The 19,880-nt window shown below is 39.6% G+C and overlaps 1 protein-coding gene across 1 annotated transcript; it reads right to left on the bottom strand.

Moving 5' to 3' along the window:
• Positions 1 to 7,440: 7,440 nt before the first annotated feature.
• Positions 7,441 to 16,944, bottom strand: LOC121898327 (unconventional myosin-VIIa-like). The gene is made up of 4 exons (XM_042413321.1): positions 16,738 to 16,944; positions 8,135 to 8,308; positions 7,644 to 7,982; positions 7,441 to 7,612 (listed from the first exon to the last, which is right to left on the bottom strand). Exons 1-3 carry the CDS (start codon positions 16,942 to 16,944, stop codon positions 7,713 to 7,715), a joined length of 651 nt encoding a protein of 216 aa, XP_042269255.1. The 3' UTR covers positions 7,441 to 7,612; positions 7,644 to 7,712.
• Positions 16,945 to 19,880: the final 2,936 nt, after the last annotated feature.

A 19,880-nucleotide genomic window follows, 5' to 3' on the forward strand; every position in this document is an offset into this window, starting at 1 on the left:
GGTCCATAAAGTGAGAGCCAGAAGCAGACCATCTAAACAACCTCCTGGCTGCTGTTTGCTGTTTTGAAGCCTTTTTAGGCAGCTGTTCTTAGGCGGCTCTTTAAGGCTGCTTGATGCTGGTTTCTTCTGGCTTTCTGCCATGCCAGTGGAAAACTTGCAGGTCTGAAGATGTGACTCAGAGCATCTTCTGAATCTTGACTCACGAGTTGAGGGTCAAGCCTCGGAGTGCATGAGAACATAAACCAGGAGCTCTCTCCTGATGGGAACTCCAGTCCAGACCGGATCTGACTCACTCATCACTATCAGATCCAGACTCCAGCTCCTCACCCCAGCGTAACGGACTCCATTCTCAACAAGAAGCCACCTCAGGGAGCAAGCAAGTAGTCCTACAAAACCTCCATCAACTTGCTTAAACCCTGGTGCTTTCGTGATTTGTCATTTAAATTGGCAATTCTGAACTAAGCTGTTGTACCGTTGATTTGACTCGCTGCTTCTCAGGCTACAGTCGTCTCATCTGTTTATCAGGTTTCTCCTACCAGCTACACAATAGATAACTCTGCATCATGCATTCAACTCAGTCATTAGCCATAGCCTTGTGTACCAGTTTGACTTTCCCTCTTGTGTCTTGTTTGTAAAATGTTGTAGTGTTTAGTACCTGTAGCTGTAGTGTTAGTAATAAATGTGCATGTAACTAAAGTGAACTTGTTTGTGTTTTCTTGTGCTTGCATCTGTCACTTAACCTTAAAGGTATAATATGTAATTATTCCACATTAAAATATCTAGAAACAACTAGACCTATGTTATATATGTTGTTGAGTTGTGTACTTACATTATCCCAAATGTTTCCAACAATTTTCAAACTCAGAGAAATCTGTAATTTAATCAAAGTAACGGACCGTTTCATTTGGTCGCCTGTCGATGGCGTCATACCTCCTCTACCAAAGAGTAAACACGCACAAGATGCATACGGCGGCGCTGTGTTTGTCCGCTACAATGGCGTCTACCAAAGAGTAACTTACACACATACAAGATAATACATCGGCGTTGTGGTTGTTCCACACAAACTGTTATAAATGGACTTTTATTCAGTTTTAAGTCACATTTTCATGATAAATTTAGGTGGTTTTTAACTATATCTTTTAGCCGGAAGAAGGATTTTAGTCATTGGACGTCTGGATCTTAAGTTATCAGAGAAATAAACTGGACAAACGTTAGCAGCAGCTCGGCTAACAGCCCCTCCAGGAAGTCCGGTGGTCACCAAACATCGTTGGAGCCTGTGACGTGAGCGCGTGTCGGCAGTGTTTTTGTAATTATTCTCACTGCCAGAAGGGGGAGACAATATAATAATAGTAATAATAATAACTAGAAATGCATTTCCTGCGGAAAATGCGTGTGAATGCTGAAACTGAAAGGAATCGCAAAGCATTGCTGAAAATACCAAAGACTTGTTCAGGATCCCCGTCTGTACAAATACAATTTGATTACCATGGCATGTTATATTTAAGAGATTTGGTAGTTAATAAGTAGTATGGTGGTGTTTTAAGACAAGGTGGGGCTATTGGTGCCATGATTCAGTACGTCGTGCAGATTCTCATAGAAAACCTGTGTACCAAGTTTAATTTCATTAAAAACAACAGAATTGCTGAAATATCATGTTATAGGGCTACTTTAGCGCCTTCTTTGGACAGAACTGTCTGTAAGGTCACCTTGTGTACAACATCTCTAAATTTGGTCGCAATCCGATTCAGTATTGAGGAGTTATTGACCATTAAGTGCATTAGGCCACGCCTTTAAAAGTTTGCTAACCAATAACAGACAAACCGTAAGTGATATCTGAAAACAAATGAGTAAGTTGTGTTCGGGGTCCTTTAAACATGGTTTGTACCAAGTTTGGTGAAGATCGCATGAAATATGTGCCAACAGAAGCAAAACATGTGTTCATTAAAAAAAACAAAATGGCGGAAAAATTTTATAGGCGCAAATGGGCGTGGCCTATATAAATCTACTCAGCGTCATCCAGTGAACATGCTGACCAAATATTTTTTTTGATAGGTCTAACGAGTTATTAGCCAAAAGGCTAAACGTGTAATAACTGACCACATGGTGGCGCTATTGGTATCATATTTTAATATGTTCAGCACTCCGACATGAGACACCTGTACATCAAATATGAACAGTTTAGCACTTTTAGTTTTTGAGATATTAGCTTTCAAACATTCCTCCCATAGACTTCCCATTATAAATTTTAATATTTTAAGAGCCGAACATTTTGATATTTGAATGGTTTCTGTTGTTATAGAGGAGTTGAATGCTTGCAAAAAATGTACGGAAGAATAATAAATAAAGATTTGGATAACAAAAGTGTTACTAATTATTATTATTATTAGTTTCCACTTCTCTCCCACCTTGAACATTTTTAATGCAGCTGAAAAGAAAACAGCATCAGCTGATTTCAAGATCCTGTTGTTTCATTCTGTTTGCTAAAGTTTCTCTCATGTTCTCTTCACATGACTCTTTACCAGCCTTCACCTGTCAGCGGGGTTTCCTCCTCTCTGTCTCGTCATGCATGTTCAGCACAAAGCTGTGAAAGTAATGTTTGTGTTTGTACTGATTTGCAGAGAGCGAGACTGTCGAAAACAGGAAGAGCGTATGCACACAAACACTTCAGGACTCCCCGAGTATTACCACATATGTGTTTTATCAGTTTGTCGCTGCGGTGCAACCTTGTAGCTGGTCCTTCAGTTCAGCTTCCTGTTGGCTGATTAAAGGAAGTGACTTCAAATCAGCGTTTATTTGTTTCGGGAGGGAAAAGCTCAGAGGAGAAAATGGAAGTCGGGATGTGGAGATCAGAAGATCTTCAACAGCAGGAAGTAGAAACTTTTAACCAAATGAACTGTTTAAACGCTTAGTTCCCTTTGTGTTCATGTTTGGCTGAGTGTCAGGAATTAAAGGACGGGTTCACGATTTTTCCAGCGTGTCTTAAACCAGCAGTCAGGTGTCCGTATGAGCAGTGAAAGAGGTTTTCCTCGTTGTAATCATTCCTCCTGTTCATACTGGATATTAAAAGATCTTTCAAATGTGCTTTCAATGGAAGTGATGGAGGCCAAAATCCACAGTGTGTCCACACAGTCATTTAAAAGTCTCTGTGAAGCTTCTATTCAGCTTCAGCAGTCTGAGTTAGTCATATCAAGTGGATATCTGACAAATTTACAGTCTTTTTAGCATCAAATTCTCTCTTTGTGTTTCCTCGGACAGTGTTTCCCTGTTGAGCTGCAGGTGGAAGTATAGTAACAAAAAGAGGGACTTTGGCACTAAAAAGACTGTAATGTTGAAAGATATCTACTTGATTTGACTCATTTGGACGCTGAAGCTTCATATTAGCTTCAGATAAACTTTGAAATACATTTTTGTACAGAAGGAGGACTGTGGATTTTGTCCTCCATCACTTCCATTGTAAGGTCATTATGAAGGGATCTTCTGATGGTCAGTATGAACAGGAGGAATGATTACAGCAAGAAAAACTGGTTTAATGTTCATTTGGGCCCCTGACTGTGAAGCTGTGCTATAAGTAAAAGCTGTGCAGACACACACTGAATCAGGCAACTGGAAGCCCCAAACAGCTATAGATTTATTATGATGTTTAGATATGAAAAATATTGAATTATGTTACCATTCTAACTCATCGTACCCCGAAATAAGTTACAAAATGCTCCTAAAACACTTTAAAATATATGCAGCTGTATACTTCTACTTCAGAGGGAAACATTGCTGCAGATTCAGATTTTACTCACAAAATATAACAATTAAAACATGATGCATTATTATTCATTAAACTATCCAGCATTATATAAAATAGTTAGAATTAAAAGCTCCACCTTGGACACAAGTTTGAATGCATTTTGAACGCAGGACTCAAACTTTTAAAGTACTTTTACTGGTGTGGTATTAATAGTTTTAGTTTTGAGTACTTCTTCTACCACTGCTGATTACCAACATCCCCATTTAGAGAAAGGATGAAAATAAAGCAAGACAGCGTTTGCCTGGAGTCAGCCTCTCACTCTAACCATAGCGGAGAGAAACTATCAGACAGACAAGAAGAAGAAGAAGAAGAAAGAGAGAGAGAGAGAGAGAGAGAGAGAGAGTGAAGAACACACACAGATGAAACACACAGCTGTCATCACTCCATCACCGTCTCCGACCTCTGACCTCTCCTCCTCCCTTTTTCTTTCCCAGCTTGTTTTGGATAAACGCAGCCTGTCTGCCCTCAATCCTACATGACACGCAGTGTGTGTGTGTGTGTGTGTGTGTGTGTGTGTGTGTGTCTGTGTGTGTGTGTGTGAGAGAGAGAGAGAGGGAAAGTTGAGAGGAGGAAACAGGAACAGGAAGGATAAAGACGAGGACATGAATCACGTCTCTTCCTCTCCCTCTCTCTCTTATAATGAATATTTCAGACACACTCAATGGGGAAACGCTGGCATGTTCTTTCATGGTGGACAAAATAATAGAAACACATAACAGCACATTAACATCAGGTTTCATTGGAGTTTCCTGTCAAGCTTTCGTGCATGTGAGGGAATTCTGCAGAAATGGTGGACTCGAGGGCTTAGAGGAGTTTTAGAGGAAACAGTCAACATGGCAACGCTCCAGAATAACAGAGAGTGTGCAAACACATTTAACATATCCACCCAAAGGATATAATACTTAATGCTACAAGTTGTTTTAAGGTTTCAGCATACTACAGTTGCATAGCAGTGTTACAGCATCTATACAGCAAAGTTATGTTTATTTTGCAGCTAACAACACCAAGGTGAGACTGACTAGTGATTACACTGCATTCACATTTGCAGGCTCTTTAGTTAATCAGAATGACCTTTGCTTTTGTTGTTGTTTTATTACCGCCAGACACTTTCATTACATTAAAATAGATAATAATATTATAGAAACTTTCACTTAAATAGTCAATGTAATGATGCAGTATATTAAGAGGGAAAAAATCTGATTTGATTGGTTCCTATCAGCCTATCAGCAGCATGGCCGCCCACCAAGAGCCGGGGTCTGCTTCAGGTTTCTACCCGTTACAGCTGTCGCCAAGTGCTTGCTTATGGGGGAATTGTTGGGTCTCTGTAAATTAAAGAGTACGGTCTTGAGCTGCTATATGTGAAAAGTGCCTTGAGATGACTTCTGTTGTGATATGGTGCTATATAAATAAAAATTGACTGATTGATTGAAATTGATTGATCTATACTGAAAAGGAAAGTGGTGACTGTCCATGAAGAAAACCTGCTACGCAACAATCAGTTGGTCACTTGGTAACACTACATGCCTTCTACTTCTGCACTGCCCTCAACGTATCACACAAACTCTGTAGTTGTCCCTCTCTCTCTCTCTCTCTCTTATAAAAACGCTGGCATGTTCTTTCATGGTGGACAAAATAATAGAAACACATAACAGCACATTAACATCAGGTTTCATCGGAGTTCACGCCTGCATTGTTTCCTGTCAAGCTTTCATGCATGTGAGGGAATTCTGCAGAAATGGTGGACTCTTGGGCGATTAATTTTGCACTTAAAAACATTTTTTACTAAAGAGCTGAACTGTAAACTTTATGTTTCAGTCCATTTGGAGCACATTTAAATAATGAGCCAGTATGAACAGGAGGAAACGGTCGCTGCCGCTCCTCCAATGATCTTATCTACTGATGGGATCAGAGCCTGAACAAGATGTGTGTGTGTGTGTGTGAGTGTGTGTGTGTGTGTGTGTGTGTTTTGGTTTGGTTCATGTATTGTGAGGCAGCTGACAACCTGCATGAGTCTCATGTGTGTTCTGTTTCCTCACAGGACCTCTGCATGTGTGTGTGTGTGTGTGTGTGTGTGTGTGTGTGTGTGGTGCCCTCTGTTTAACCTGTTTCCTGTTGTTAAAGTTGATTATTTCCATTGTTAGAGCATTATGATGAGATCTTCTAATGGTCAGTATGAACAGGAGGAATGATTACAGCGTTCACTGTTCATTTGGGCTCCTGACTGTAAATATTGTGAACTCGTCCTTTAAGTGACTCATTTTTAAACCTAAATTTAATATTATAATCTGCTGTTATTTATTTTAATCATTTTATTTGTACTGTTTTTGCACTTGTGCTGTCTAAAGTGTCCTTGAACACAATAAACTGTGAACTATACGATGGCCTCCTCTCTGAAAAATGCACTTTTTTTGGGAAAACTTGTTTTCTTGCAGGATGCTATTTGTTAAGGATACCCAACACACTGTTTATGGACTATATTACTTTATGTGTTAACAATACTGTAATAACCATACAAACAGACCGTAAACAATACCACATAATAAAGTAATATAGTCCAGAAACAGTGTGTTATGTGTTGTGTATCCTTAACAAAAAGCATTCTGCAAGAAAGTTTTCTCAAAAAAAGTGCATTTTTCAGACAGGAGGCCATCTTATCGTATGTTATGTGCAAGTTATTCATTTGCATTTTTTTCTATTTCTGTTTTTTTGTTTATTTGTAAAAGCATTTTGAGATGCATTTCCTGTATGAAAGCTGTTTATTTAACTTATTTGGACCAGAAATCAAGTGACATAAGACAAAAAAGATTGACTTCCTGTTTCACCTTTGACCTACTGTACTCGCCCTGGTCGTGCTCACGTCGTCTTCCTGTTCGATGACGGATTCTTATCGACGCTTTCGGTTTGACCTCCAAATAAATAAACAAACTGGTTGGACTGCTGGTTTGTTTCCAACCTGTCTGCTCGATGTGTCACCTGTCAGACTGACGGATTTTTTTTTCTTGACTTCGTAAACAATAAAAAAAAACATCACAAAAGTCCCCTTACTTGGTTTTTTCACGGTCTTTGTCAGAAGGAGTTTGTTGTTGTCATGAGGCTGGTTTAGTTATTATGTGTAATCATGTGATGTCTCTCTGTGTGTGTTCCCTGTTCTCTGCTATTACAGCACTGGTTCCCAGTACGGTTCAATACTGAGTCCACATGTTCAAAAAAACTCTTCACACAGTCCACTTATTAACTTTATTGTGTTTATGTAGTTTTTAATGGTTGATGGTGTTATAAATGTGTATATAATGTAAATACAGTCAGATGTGTAGCTCTCTATAGAACGTACTACAGTGTATCTACAGGAAATGAGTCATAGAAACTGGTCGCCAAAATAAAACGTCGGCATTGTACATTTCTGCAAAACACAGAAACGTTGAATACTTAGCATATTAACATTTCTAAAGTGACGTTCACATGTGATCTATATGAGCTGATCTTTCTTATATAGGAGGAGGAAGAGGAGGAGGAGGAGGAGGGGCGGGTGGATGGTTAGTCCGCTTCCCGTTTCAACCGACAAAAGCGGGTGTTTTAAGTGAGACATCGGCCGTTTTTATTTTATTTTTTTTAACTCTAACCAAGTGGTCTTTATGCCTAAATCTAACCAGACCTGAACCACAGTGTTGTCACACCATAAAACATCATTATTCAACAGGTAGAAATGTTGATATCGATGGTTGAAGAGTAAAACCTGAAACGCTCCTACCCTGGACTCTGTCAAATCAGCCCTTAAAACCTGTTTGCTCAGGCTTTTGGCCCACAGTTAACCAGTTAACCAGTTAACCTCTCAGTTGCTTATTATTTAAGCTCAGCTTAAATAAGACAAAAGACAGACAGAGATGATGTAGGCGACTGTGAGTCCTGCTTCTCTCTAGTTTAGAGTCTGACAGGATGTAAAATAAAAAGCAGTCACCCTGTCGCAGCGGTATTCTCCGAACTTGACGCCCCTGACGGTTTGTTGGTAGATGAGGTTGGTGGCGACCTGGTCGTCGGCGGGGCAGTGCCACGGCGTGAAGATCTCCTTCCTGAAGAACAGCCTCCAGGGGGCGTTCCTCTCCTGGGCTCCCTGCTCCTTCGCGTACTGCTCGCACTGCGACACGGCGTCCATCACGTGGTCGTTCCCGCTGCCTAAAGACGAGACCTGCAGGAGGAAACATTTACTGACACTTCGAACAATCATTATTTTACTGAGTTTCCTTCACAAGTATTTTAAACAATCTTAATATCAGGAGCTTTTGTCCAACTTCTTCAGGCTCTCTGAGGGTTAAAGTCTTGGTTTTAAGGTTGTCCCACCTTGTCAAAGAGCGCGATGTAGAGCGAGAAGCCGAAGCGGTCCCGCAGGTTGATTTTGTCAGACAGGGCGTTGCAGAGCTCGTTGGCCGTGGTGGCCGAGTCCGTCAGCAGCGTTTTGGTCGTGCCGTCCATGAACGTCACCGGCAGCATGATGGGTTTCTTTGACTTGGTGGCCTGGAAACAGATTTCACAGCTTTAGACGACTTGGTTTCCAGCTGAAGAGCTTGTTGCTTTACAGAAGTACTGACGCCGCCGGTGCAGGAATAATAATAATGATACGTGTTTCACGTGTTGAAACGTTCAATGCCAACGTTTTTCTTCTGGCGACCGGGTTGAAACGCAGATGGAAATCTTTCAGCTGGCTTTATTTCTGACAGCACGTCTTGTTTTTCTGGTTGAATATAGATGTATCTCAGTATGAACACATGTTAGTGTTTGAAGATAAACTGAAGAGTTTTGGAAGTGAGGATGTAAACATGTTAAATGTTTTGTTGCTTGTTCGTGTTTGAGTGAGAAAAGTATTGAGGACATTTGAAAAAACTATAACTTCCTGGTACAATTATAGAGATTATTATAGAGATAAAGAACCTCAAAGAGAGAAAACTGATCTGGTTGGAAGAGATCAGGCAGCACAGCGTGTCGGTCGTGCTGAGGAGCTTCAAACCCCCCCCCCCCCACTAAAATCAGCTGCTGTGACCCGGGAAGGTCAGAGGTCGTCCACGGAGGAAGTGACGGGACAACAGAAATAGAGCTAACAGGCAGACAGACTGGGAGTGAGTGTGTTAGAGGTCAGAGAGGTGAGAAGGGGATGATTGAGAAAGAGTGTGAGAGAGAGAGAGAGAGAGAAAGGAATGTGAGTTTTACAAGCTGAACTGAAGACGACGAGTTAAACCTGCGTAAAGATCATGTGATGATTAAAAGAAATATGTGTTTTAATTTACAGATTCAAGAAAAAAGGGATTAAATGCAGAGAAACTTTTGGACAAAGGTTTGGGAAGTTGTTTTCATATATATACATATAAATGATAGATAGATTTGTCCCCTTTAAAACCACTGAAGATGTTCTGAAGATATTTACTGAACACAGACGTTTCTGTTTATCTGGATAAAAATAAAAAGTCTTTCTAACCTGTTTCAACTGTTTCTTTTTAGAGCTACTTCTATGTACTTCGTTCCTATTTAATTGTTAAATTGTTTTATTCTATTCTAATTTAAAATATTTTGATTTTTGTAAACATTAAACACACATAAAGGTTCATTCTTAGTGGGCAGAATATTCTTCATAACAGCTTCAACTGATGTTAAACAACTTTCTGGGTTTTTAAAAGACGCACATGTTGCTGATTGGCTCTGAGACAGACTGAGGCCACACAGAGCTGTACAGGTACAGGTTCGCTGTGCCATCTTCCTCCTTCACTTCCCCTCTTCTTCTTCTTCTTCTTCTTCTTCCTCCTCGTCGTCTCCTGCAGTGTTCGACTCGTTGCTGGTCGACGTTATCAGAACATGTTGACCTGCTGCTCTGACGAACTGTTTCAGCTCCTTCACAGGATGGAGACTGATCCTCTCCTGCAGCGTCAACAGGAAAACACACACACACACACACACACACACACACACACACACACACACACACACATGCACACAGGGGACAAACACACCTCCTTCCCACATGAACCTGGTTTGTCTCAGCTGGACCTTGACGCTTGAAGTAGCATAAATCTCTCTCTGTAACACACACACACACACACACACACACACACACACGCAGGGCCACCCAGCCCTCTGCAGGTCACTGCACGGGAAGCGGAGGCCGCCGTAGAACCAGGGTCACTCTGGAGGAAGATTTTTAAATCTGTGTCTAAAAGTCTTTTTGATGCAGAGTTTGATATTTATGATCATTAACTTAAATATCATTTAAAAACAAAAGTCTGAGAGAATCTTATTTGCTTTATGTGTCAGTTTTCTGCAATAAGACGTTCAGCTGAACAATGATCTTATAATTACTGTAGATATTTATCATCCATGTCAACCTTGTGCCCTAGAAATGATGTTTACTCATCAGTAAATTGTTTTCCACATGGCGTTACGTTGGCAGACGTGATCGTAATGGTTTTTCAAGTGGATGAAGCTACAGGTCTGTACGGCGCTGACGTGGCGGGGGTCAGAGGTCGCGGTGTGCGGCGAGCTTCACATCCTGAATCCTGTGTGTGTGTTTAGGTTTAGATAACAGAAGCACTTTGTGTTAATGTCAGTGATGTGAAGGTAAGATTGCGGCTTTCAGTTGAAAATGAATAAACTCCTCGTGAGTCACCGCAGAGTCGACCGTGACCTTTTCTCCTTACTTGATCTTGCGTTCCAGACAACTTGGTACTTGAAATTTACCTACATCTTACTTGGAAAAACGTGTAACGGCTCTGGAAGTCGGAGCGCCAGCCAGGAAACTCCTGGATTTCATGTGAACTCGGGACTTAATATGTCGGGACGTCGCTCGATACGGCAGCGTCCAAGAGAAGCAGGTTTCAAACGGTGTTGAACGAATAAAACTAGCAAAATGAAGAAACATGTAACATCACTGGTACTCGGTAGGTTATTCTGACTGAACTGATGGGTCTCCTTCCTCATCATCCTCCACTCCACACATCCTTCACTAACTGGCTTCTCCTCATTGGCTCCCTGTTCGTTTTAGAATTGATTTTAAGATTTTTATTGATCACTTTTAAAGCACGTCTGGGTCTGAAGCTCCAAGCCTTAGATCCTCAGCTGGGCCCTTCTGGCTGCTCCAAAGTCGAGGCTTAAATCTAAAGGTGACTTTGGAACTACGTGTCTGAGGAGACAAGGCTGCAGAATCACTGACGTCTTTTAAATCACTTCTTAAAACCTGTTTTTACAGACTTAGTTTTATTTAATGTTGTCTTTACATCATCTTTGTATTGTCTTTTAATCTTTTTAGCATCTCTCTATTGTTTTTCTATTGTTTGTTTGTGTTTTTAAAGGTGCTATATAAATAAAGATTATTATTATCATTATGAGTCGTGGAACAAATTCAAGCTTGGAAATTTCCGATGTCCCACCGTTAAACCTGCATTATAAAACAGGAAGTTAAAATCTCGCTATCTGATTGGTTGATAGCCGTGGTATAATGATGTTTAATGGGCTCTTACAGTTCTATTTATAATTATCACTCTGCAGCTATTAAATCTGTAATCAAGCAGGGACGACGCGGCTCCACCAGCCGTTGTCTCTGCAGCACTACGGTGCAAAAGCTCTCAGATGCCTCGAAGCAGCAGCAGAGATCATGTCTGTCAGTACAGATGTGAGAAATCTCTGCAGAACTATCGGAGACCGAAGCATCTCCTAACAAAACGAGTCCTGACGTCACTGCAAACACTTTGCAACCTGATCCCAGTGATGCTGAACAGTTTTACTGTCAAATTAATGTGAATAAATAAACTCTGGTTAGATCGCTGACTAGCTTGAACGTTAGCAACCACAGTCAGCTGGGAACTACTTTATTGTAAATGACTCTTGTAATGTAACTATTATTTAATAAAACTTTTTATTGGCTTGTGTCTATAATTTCTATATCGCATCATTTGGTTTATAAAAGCACTATCTGACTCCTGGTGGTGGTATAATATTTAAGCTGATATGTTGAACTTGTTAGCAAACAGTTGCTTTTATTTCCACATCCAGCAGTTACGGAGCAACATTATCATTCATGTGGAGTCGTGTTTCTGTCCACCTGGTGAATGTAAGTCCAATATTCACTCTCTTTTAGCTCTGTTTTTGTTCTCCACCAACTCCTGAGGGAAATATCTGGCTCTTTAGCTGCTAAATGCTCCACTATGTTCACCAGCTAGTCTACAGCTAACTGTGTCTGTTTGGTGCTGAGCAGGTAGTGTACAGCGGCTTTTTACAGCTTTTTCTCTGAAAACGACGCTATGAGAGACGCTGAGAGTGAACCAGAACAGTAAAGTTGCAGCCGGACAGATAAACAATGAGCTGAAACTCACTATAAAGCTCCGTAAAGCCGAGAGGAGCTGCAGAGTCTCTGTAGGTTCATCACTACGAGCCAAACACATCACACACTGACACATCAGACTGTGGAGTTATATAAATATAGATTATAGACACTTTAATTAAGTGCTGCTGGTGTCTGAACATAACCGTTATAAGTTTATTAATGCTGGAGTAACTTCTAACAGATATTAAATTGCATGATCGGATATTTTAGCAGAAAATAAACATTTTTTGCGACTTGCCGGATAATTAATTACGTTTCCTTCAGGAATGTATTTTCTGTTGTAATTTAAAGGTATTTAAATGTTTTTTTATCATGAGCTTCTCTGCTTTAAGGTTGCAGCTGATGATTATTTCATCATTGATTAATCTGCCAATTATTTCCTCAATTTATCGATTCATTGTTTCATCTTTAAAATGTCAGAAAATAGTGAAAAATGTCTGTTATGATGTCAAACAGCCCAAAGTAACACTCAATACTCAGTTTACTCAAAGAAAAGTATAAAACCCTCACATTTAAGAAACTGGAACCAGTAGATATTTGTTATTTTTGTTGTGGTGATTAATTTTCTGTCTATTGATTAATCGACTAATCGGATTGTTGGACGTCTCCAGAAACACGACGTATTTCTTTAAGGTGACGACTTTTAAACATGACGAGAACGTTTTTTTTTTTTAAAAACCTCCATCTCTCTCTCCTCCGTGTACTTCCCACCCTCCTCCTCCTCTCTCTTCATCTCTCCCTCCTTACATCCGTCTAGTAGCCGACCTTTGACCCCGCCCATCGTGGGAACGTCGTCAGGAGGATGAGTTGGCGTGACGACCAGGAGGACATTACCACGGCGATGATGAGTCTAGCAGAACCCTCAACACCTGTCTGACCCCCCCCCTACACACACACACACACACACACACACACACACACACACACAGGTCACTTTTGGGGACATTACATGCATACATAACCATAAACTAACCTTAACTTTAAACCAAGTCTTCACCCTAAAATTAATGATTTACGTTAAGGAGACTTTTGCTTTTTGTCCCCATAAAGGGAGGCGAGTCCCCACAACATGAGGAATACCTGGACCACACACACACACACACACACACACACACACAAACACACACACACACTACAATGAACCTTTCATAACAGAATCCAAACTTTCAGACTTTCAGTGTTTAATCCGCGGTGTACGATGACTCAAACTGACGTGTTTTTAAGAAGTTCGGCGGTGAAATGTGATGAACTCCACATCCAGACCTGTTTTAACCAGCAACCAGCTTAAAGGTTCAGTGTCTTTCATCAAGTTTGTGACTGAAACTAAGAGTAAAAACCGTCAGAGATTCAGTAAGACACCAGGTAACAAGAAGAAACATGTATACCTGCAGTTGGGGTTTGGATCATATGTCTTTAAATGATGTATTTCATTTGTTAATGACAGCTTTAGTAGATTTTCTTGTTTATTTATGTCACTTCTCTTGAAGTTTGTGAAGCGGTAGAAGTGACGCTGTGGTTTCCTTTGAATTGTCACGAAACTCCTCAAGTTTCAATACGCTGCGATTCAAAAAAAGAAATGACTGTAAAACAATATTTTAAGATGTTTGCTGGAAGCGGCTCTGCTTCTGAAACACTAACCGAGAACTCACCACAGCGGATTAATTTAGACTTGGTGTTAGTTTCAGTTTTAATCAGACTCAGATTATTTTAAATATGAGGAGGAATCTTTGTGCTGCGTGTGCTCACATGTGAGAAAGCTGATCAGAAACCGTTGCAATAATTCACCGACCACTGACACTGGACAGGACTCTGTACCAGTAATCCACAGGCTGCTGGTTGACTGGTTTACATGCTGATAGTGGTTTGTTCTATTGGTACAGAACAGATGAACAACCTCTTCTGGGACATTTCTTACCGTCACATCAGGCATTTTTAATAGAGTTTTAACCCAAACTGTGGCAAACATCAGCATATAATGTTCCTCCATCATGATACAATTTGAATTTGATCACGTGATCTTGCGCTTTAAGAAGATCAGATTATTGCAGAAAGCTGAATCCTCATCTGAAGAGCCTGCACACAGTGAACACAGTTAATAAACACAATTAAAACACACACACACAAAATAACACATAAGCAAGATTAAATGAATATTTGTATGTAGAGAATAAACAGTAACAGTAGGTGAACAGAGGAAATTTTGTCATTTGCGGGAAAAAAAAAGATGAAAAAGGAGAAAATCTCTGGCTGTGTTTTTCTCTCAGACTGAAGTAACCCGACTCTCCGTCACTCAGCCGGGAGATGACGGAGAGAAAAATTTACAACCTGCAATCAATCACAAACTGTGGGAACTGTGGAGAGAAAGAGACACACATAGAGAGAGAGAAAGAGGGAGAGAGAGAGAGAGAGTGAGAGAGAGAGAGAGAGAGAGTGTCCTCCCTTTAAACTTAAAAGACGGGTTCATGATTCCTCAAGTGTGTCTTAAAACAACAATCAGGAGCCTCCTCTTCATACCGACCGTTAGAAGATCCCTTCATGAAGCCAATATGAAGCTTCAGCGTCCAAATGAGTCAAATCAAGTAAATATCTTTCAACGTTACAGTCTTTTTAGTGCCAAAGTTCCTCTTTTTGTTACTATACTTCCATCTGCAGCTCAACAGGGAAACACAAAGACTGTAAATGTGTCAGATATCCACTTGATATGACTAACTCAGACTGCTGAAGCTGAATAGAAGCTAAACACAGACTTTTAAATGACAAAACTGTGGATTTTTGGCCTCCATCACTTCCAATTAAAAAACACATTTGAAGGATCTTTTTCACTGTTACCATGGATACCTGACTGCTGGTTTAACACACAGTTTAATAACTGTGATCCATCCTTTAACACCTTGTTACGTACATCTGCTGACAATTTTTACAAAACCCAGAGAGTTACTTTAACATAACAGTAGCAACAACAATCTCACTACATCACACGTCAGACATGAATTACTTCCTCTGAATTCTTTGAGCATAAGAGATGATAATTAAATGATACCTTCAGTATACAACATGAACAAAACGTGCATTTAATCTTGTGTGCAGCCTTTACTTTAATCCGACACAGATTCAGACCAACATGTGAAATTACCAGCAGATTAATGTGTGAAAGGAACTTTATTTCCTCACACTTGGAACACGACACAAAGACTACAAGAGACTACAGCAGCACGATGTTCTTGCTTCTGTTTTAGTAACAATTTCTTGCATGACATTCTAATAAATCTCAGAAAAAAAGGAAGGGAAATCTTATTCCTCTGTGCTGTAGACCTGTGTTGTTGTCCAAATAAACCTTTGGAACCGTTTCTAAACAAGTTACAGTAAAAACCGTCTTCTGGGACGCAGGAGCACGTCATCCAGTGCAGCGATGTGACTCGCAGATGTGTTTTTAATAGCTTTTGGACAACAAAGGAAGGATGATACTTGATAATAAATCATTTCATTGTTAGTTTAGATCCAAAGATAAGAAGAAAAATACAGAAAATCAGCAGAATGATCCTCAGATACATGATCGCCATCATCAGCGGCGCAGAGCTGCTGCAGACGCGACGATGACGACGGATCACTGAACTGAACTCTGTATATTCAGATCAATCATTCAGCTGTGAGGTGAGGGAGCTGATTTATAGACGCTGTTTGTTTGTTTATCGTTTAGTGAGGAATGCCATGGGAACAGAGGAGTTTATACAGCAGGAAACAGCTGTCTCACGCTACCTGCCTGTCTCACTCTTTCTCACACTCAGTCCAACATCTCCACAACTAATCGATTATTTTCACATCAGTGCATAAAAGGATTGATTACAACTCTGGGTGAATATTAATCAGTTCACAACAGGGACCAGCTCTAGAAAACAATAAGTTACTGTGGTTTTGGTTGTTTTTTTTTGTTGTTTTTGTTGTTTTTTTAGGACAAATGTGATTTATTAAATCTCAAAACTGGGGAATCTCATGATTGATGACCTACTGGAGATGTTGTACGATTCACCTCGGCCGCATTGCAACGAATGATTTATGTAGATATTCAAGAGAAATCTGAGAATGTAAAATGTTTTTCTTGGATGTTCATATTCTCACCCACACAGTTGACATCTATACAAATAAATAAATACAGGAACAGAGTGCTCGCCTGCTTTTTGTGTCTGTACTTTCAGCAAAGTGTCACAAACAACTTGATGTGTGCATGGACATGCAGATAAACATACATACAGATTATACATGTATGTATGTACACGGACACATACACTGATAAATATTATGCACATAAATACATCATTGCTATGAATTAGGCAACATACACATATGCAACACATGTAAATTGATTGTTATGTGATAAACAGTAAATACTGTTGTTATTGAGAATGTCAATATTTTATTATGAGCTTTATTTAATTCATGTATTTCTGGTAGTGATATGTTATGGCTATAAATCCTATATGCAATACATCTGTTTCATGTTATTTTAACCTGTTACAATGGGGGTTTTTCTGCATCGTCCCTGACAAATAAACTAATAAAAAAAACAATAACATCTGCTTACGTTGCAGTGACAGCGCCCTCTGGTGGCCTGACAGGAACAAAGGAGGAAATCAGGTGACGACTGTTCACTTCCTGTTTCAAACCAACAGTTAACACTATTTTTTTTTAAAGCCACGACCTTGAAGTCCTTCCTCCGCTCAAAAATGTGTTTTTCCTTCTTGTACTGATTCACTAATTTTGACTTATTTTTTTCCACTTCCTTTTCCATCACCTGACTTCCTGCCGTCTCTTTTCCTTCTCACTAATTGGTCGGCTGGTTCATTATCTTGATTTATTTCACCTGTGCACTCTAGTCCTATTTAAACACGCGGCAGAATTGGTAAGAAGTTTATTTTGCACCACAGTTTATCCTTAGTTTTGTTGAAACAATATTTCCTTTTTAAAGATATGAGAATAATTAATAATTTTCTGTGTTCATTTAATCTTGCATTTCTTTTCTTTCACATATTGACTACACTTCTACAATCCACATTATCAAATAAATATCTTGTGTATCTCCTTTATACGCATCCTGACCGATGCCCATCACGATAGTTTAACTCCTGGAACCTTCCTATTATATATGTTCCATCAGTCGGATGTTTGAGCTTCTCTGTGCAGAGTTTGTTTTCACTTTCATCTGCTGAAGGAGGAAAGTTTCTCTGAGCTCAACCTTAAATCTCAGTTTAAGACGGTGGAGATTCATGACATCACAACTAGTTTGGAGCCAACTGTGGTCCAGCATGCAGGTTACGAGACTGTTTCCCCCAAGAAAAACTTATTTAAAAACTATATTTCTATATATATATAACGATGGCCAAAGCGCAAAACCTCCTATCTGCAGAATGTTCTGATTGGCGGATTTCACTTTGGATGACGAGAACAAGGAAGGCTGCTCATATTCAGTCTGTCTGTAAGATAATCCCACCCTTCGTTATGACACAAAAGTCACACAACAAAACTAAAACACAAGGCAGAGTCCCTGGATGTGTAGAGAGGCTGCAGCACGAGTGAGTTACACAATCACTGAACATTCATTTCCAGCGGACGAGGAAGCAAACACACTGAATTTAAGGAGTTCTGACCCTAGTATACTACAATGTAGTAACTATTACATTTACTACGTCTTTTTACCTGAAAACAAACTTCATTTAATTTTTAATTTAATTTTAATGATCAACTTAATTTACAGCATCGTTTTGTAGAACCTCTTCCAACTTGCACCCAGTGCAAAAGCTCCTATCTGCACTTTACGAGGCATTAATATCTATAACACATAATATAATAATATAGTCCAAAAACAGTGTATTATATGTTGGGTATCCTTAACAAATAGCATTCTGCAAGAAAACAAGATTTTTTTTAGTTTTCTCAAAAAAGTGCATTTTTCAGATCAGAGGTTTTGCTCTTCGGCCGTCGATATGTGTATATTTGTATATTTATATGTGTATATGTGTATTTACGTTTAAGTGACAGATGATCTATAGCAGCTGTAATATTAATGACTCCGAACAAGGAGGAAAATTAGGAAATAGTGGACTTTTCCACTTTGCCAGACCGCTGTTCATTTCCTGTTTCCCAATGTTTTTTTTTTAAAAAGCACAACTACTACGATCGTCCCCTAATCTTAACCCTGTGGTTATTACTGTTGCCATGACAACGAAGATGGCCTAACTTTAAGAAAGTAGTGACACCATCAGTCACATCATAAAACATCGTTATTGTTTAACAGTGATGTGTTTAAAGGTTTTATAACAGCACGGACGGATGATGTCGTCCTGATGATTACTGCTGATAGTGGCACCGGATTAGAAAACGCTCCTATGTGTCGTTCTGCAGTGATGAAAGCACGTATGTGGAGTTTATTTGGAGGACTTGTTGCTTCTTTACACAAGTGTGACTTAACAGTGAAGCAGGAAACATCTTGTGTCCAGCAGGAAAAGTTCTGAAATGAAAAACATTTACATAATCAGAGATTTATACATGAAGGAGAAGAGATGGAGATGTCTTGGACAGTATTGTACAAAAGTTTTAGGCACTTTAGATGTTTAGATTCTCTGCAGCAGATGGTTCGGCCTCCACAGAGTCCTGATCTCTATGTCATGGAGTCAGTCTGGGATTAAAACATGAAGAGACAGAAGATGCTGAAGATGCTGAAATCCACAGAACCGAGAACCTGAAACACTGAGGAGAACTGCTGCTGTTTTAAAGCTATAATATGTAATTATTCCACATTAAAATGTCTAAAAACAACTAGACCTATGTTATATATGTTGTTGAGTTGTGTACTTACATTATCCCAAATGTTTCCAACAGTTTTCAAACCCAGAGAAATCTGTAATTTAATCAAAGTAACGGACCATTTCATTTGGTCGCCTGTCAATGGCGTCATACCTCCTCTACCAAAGAGTAAACACGCACAAGATGCATACGGCGGCGCTGTGTTTGTCTGCTACAATGGCGTCTACCAAAGAGTAACTTACACACATACAAGATAATACATCGGCGTTGTGGTTGTTCAACAGAAACTGTTATAAATGGACTTTTATTCAGTTTTAAGACACATTTTCATGATAAATTTAGGTGTTTTTTAACTATATCTTTTAGCCGGAAGAAGGATTTTAGTCATTGGACGTCTGGATCTAAAGTTATAAGAGAAATAAACTGGACAAACGTTAGCAGCAGCTCGGCTAACAGCCCCTCCAGGAAGTCCGGTGGTCACCAAACATCGTCGGAGAAATATTGATTTTTTAAGTGAAACAGTTTTATTCAGTGTTTTTACCTGTCATCTCCGGGTCCGTTTGTCCTTCTATCCCGGTGCAGCTGGTTATTTAACAACGAAGACAACAACTCCCATGATCCCTTGCTACTTCACACCGTCATCACACTACTTTGTATTAAGCTAACTGATAAATAAAAACTATTCATGGCATTATTTTTGAAAGCTCACTTTACTTTTAATGCACAATGTTGTATATCAGACACAAATTATTATTCCTAGAAAAGTTGTTTTTCTATATTTTAAAACATGTCTAAATGGGATCTTATTTTAATCCCTAAACTTTGACCACAACATCATAAAACACAGCTGCATCAGCTCAGAAAACACGTCTGTGTGTCTCATCATAACGCTGTGTGATGATGATGATGATGTTGTTTTAAGCA

Source organism: Thunnus maccoyii, chromosome 6, assembly GCF_910596095.1.
Source record: "Thunnus maccoyii chromosome 6, fThuMac1.1, whole genome shotgun sequence".
NCBI classification, from domain to species: Eukaryota; Metazoa; Chordata; class Actinopteri; order Scombriformes; family Scombridae; genus Thunnus; species Thunnus maccoyii.

Coding starts and splice junctions, on each gene's coding strand:
- LOC121898327 (XM_042413321.1), bottom strand. CDS start 16,944: ATGGAAAAGGAAGTGGAAAAAAATAAGTCAAAATTAGTGAATCAGTAC. Junction 8,309..16,737: donor GAGGGCGCTGTCACTGCAAC/GTAAGCAGATGT, acceptor ATCTGTTTCCAG/GCCACCAAGTCAAAGAAACC. Junction 7,983..8,134: donor ACATCGCGCTCTTTGACAAG/GTGGGACAACCT, acceptor TTCCTCCTGCAG/GTCTCGTCTTTAGGCAGCGG.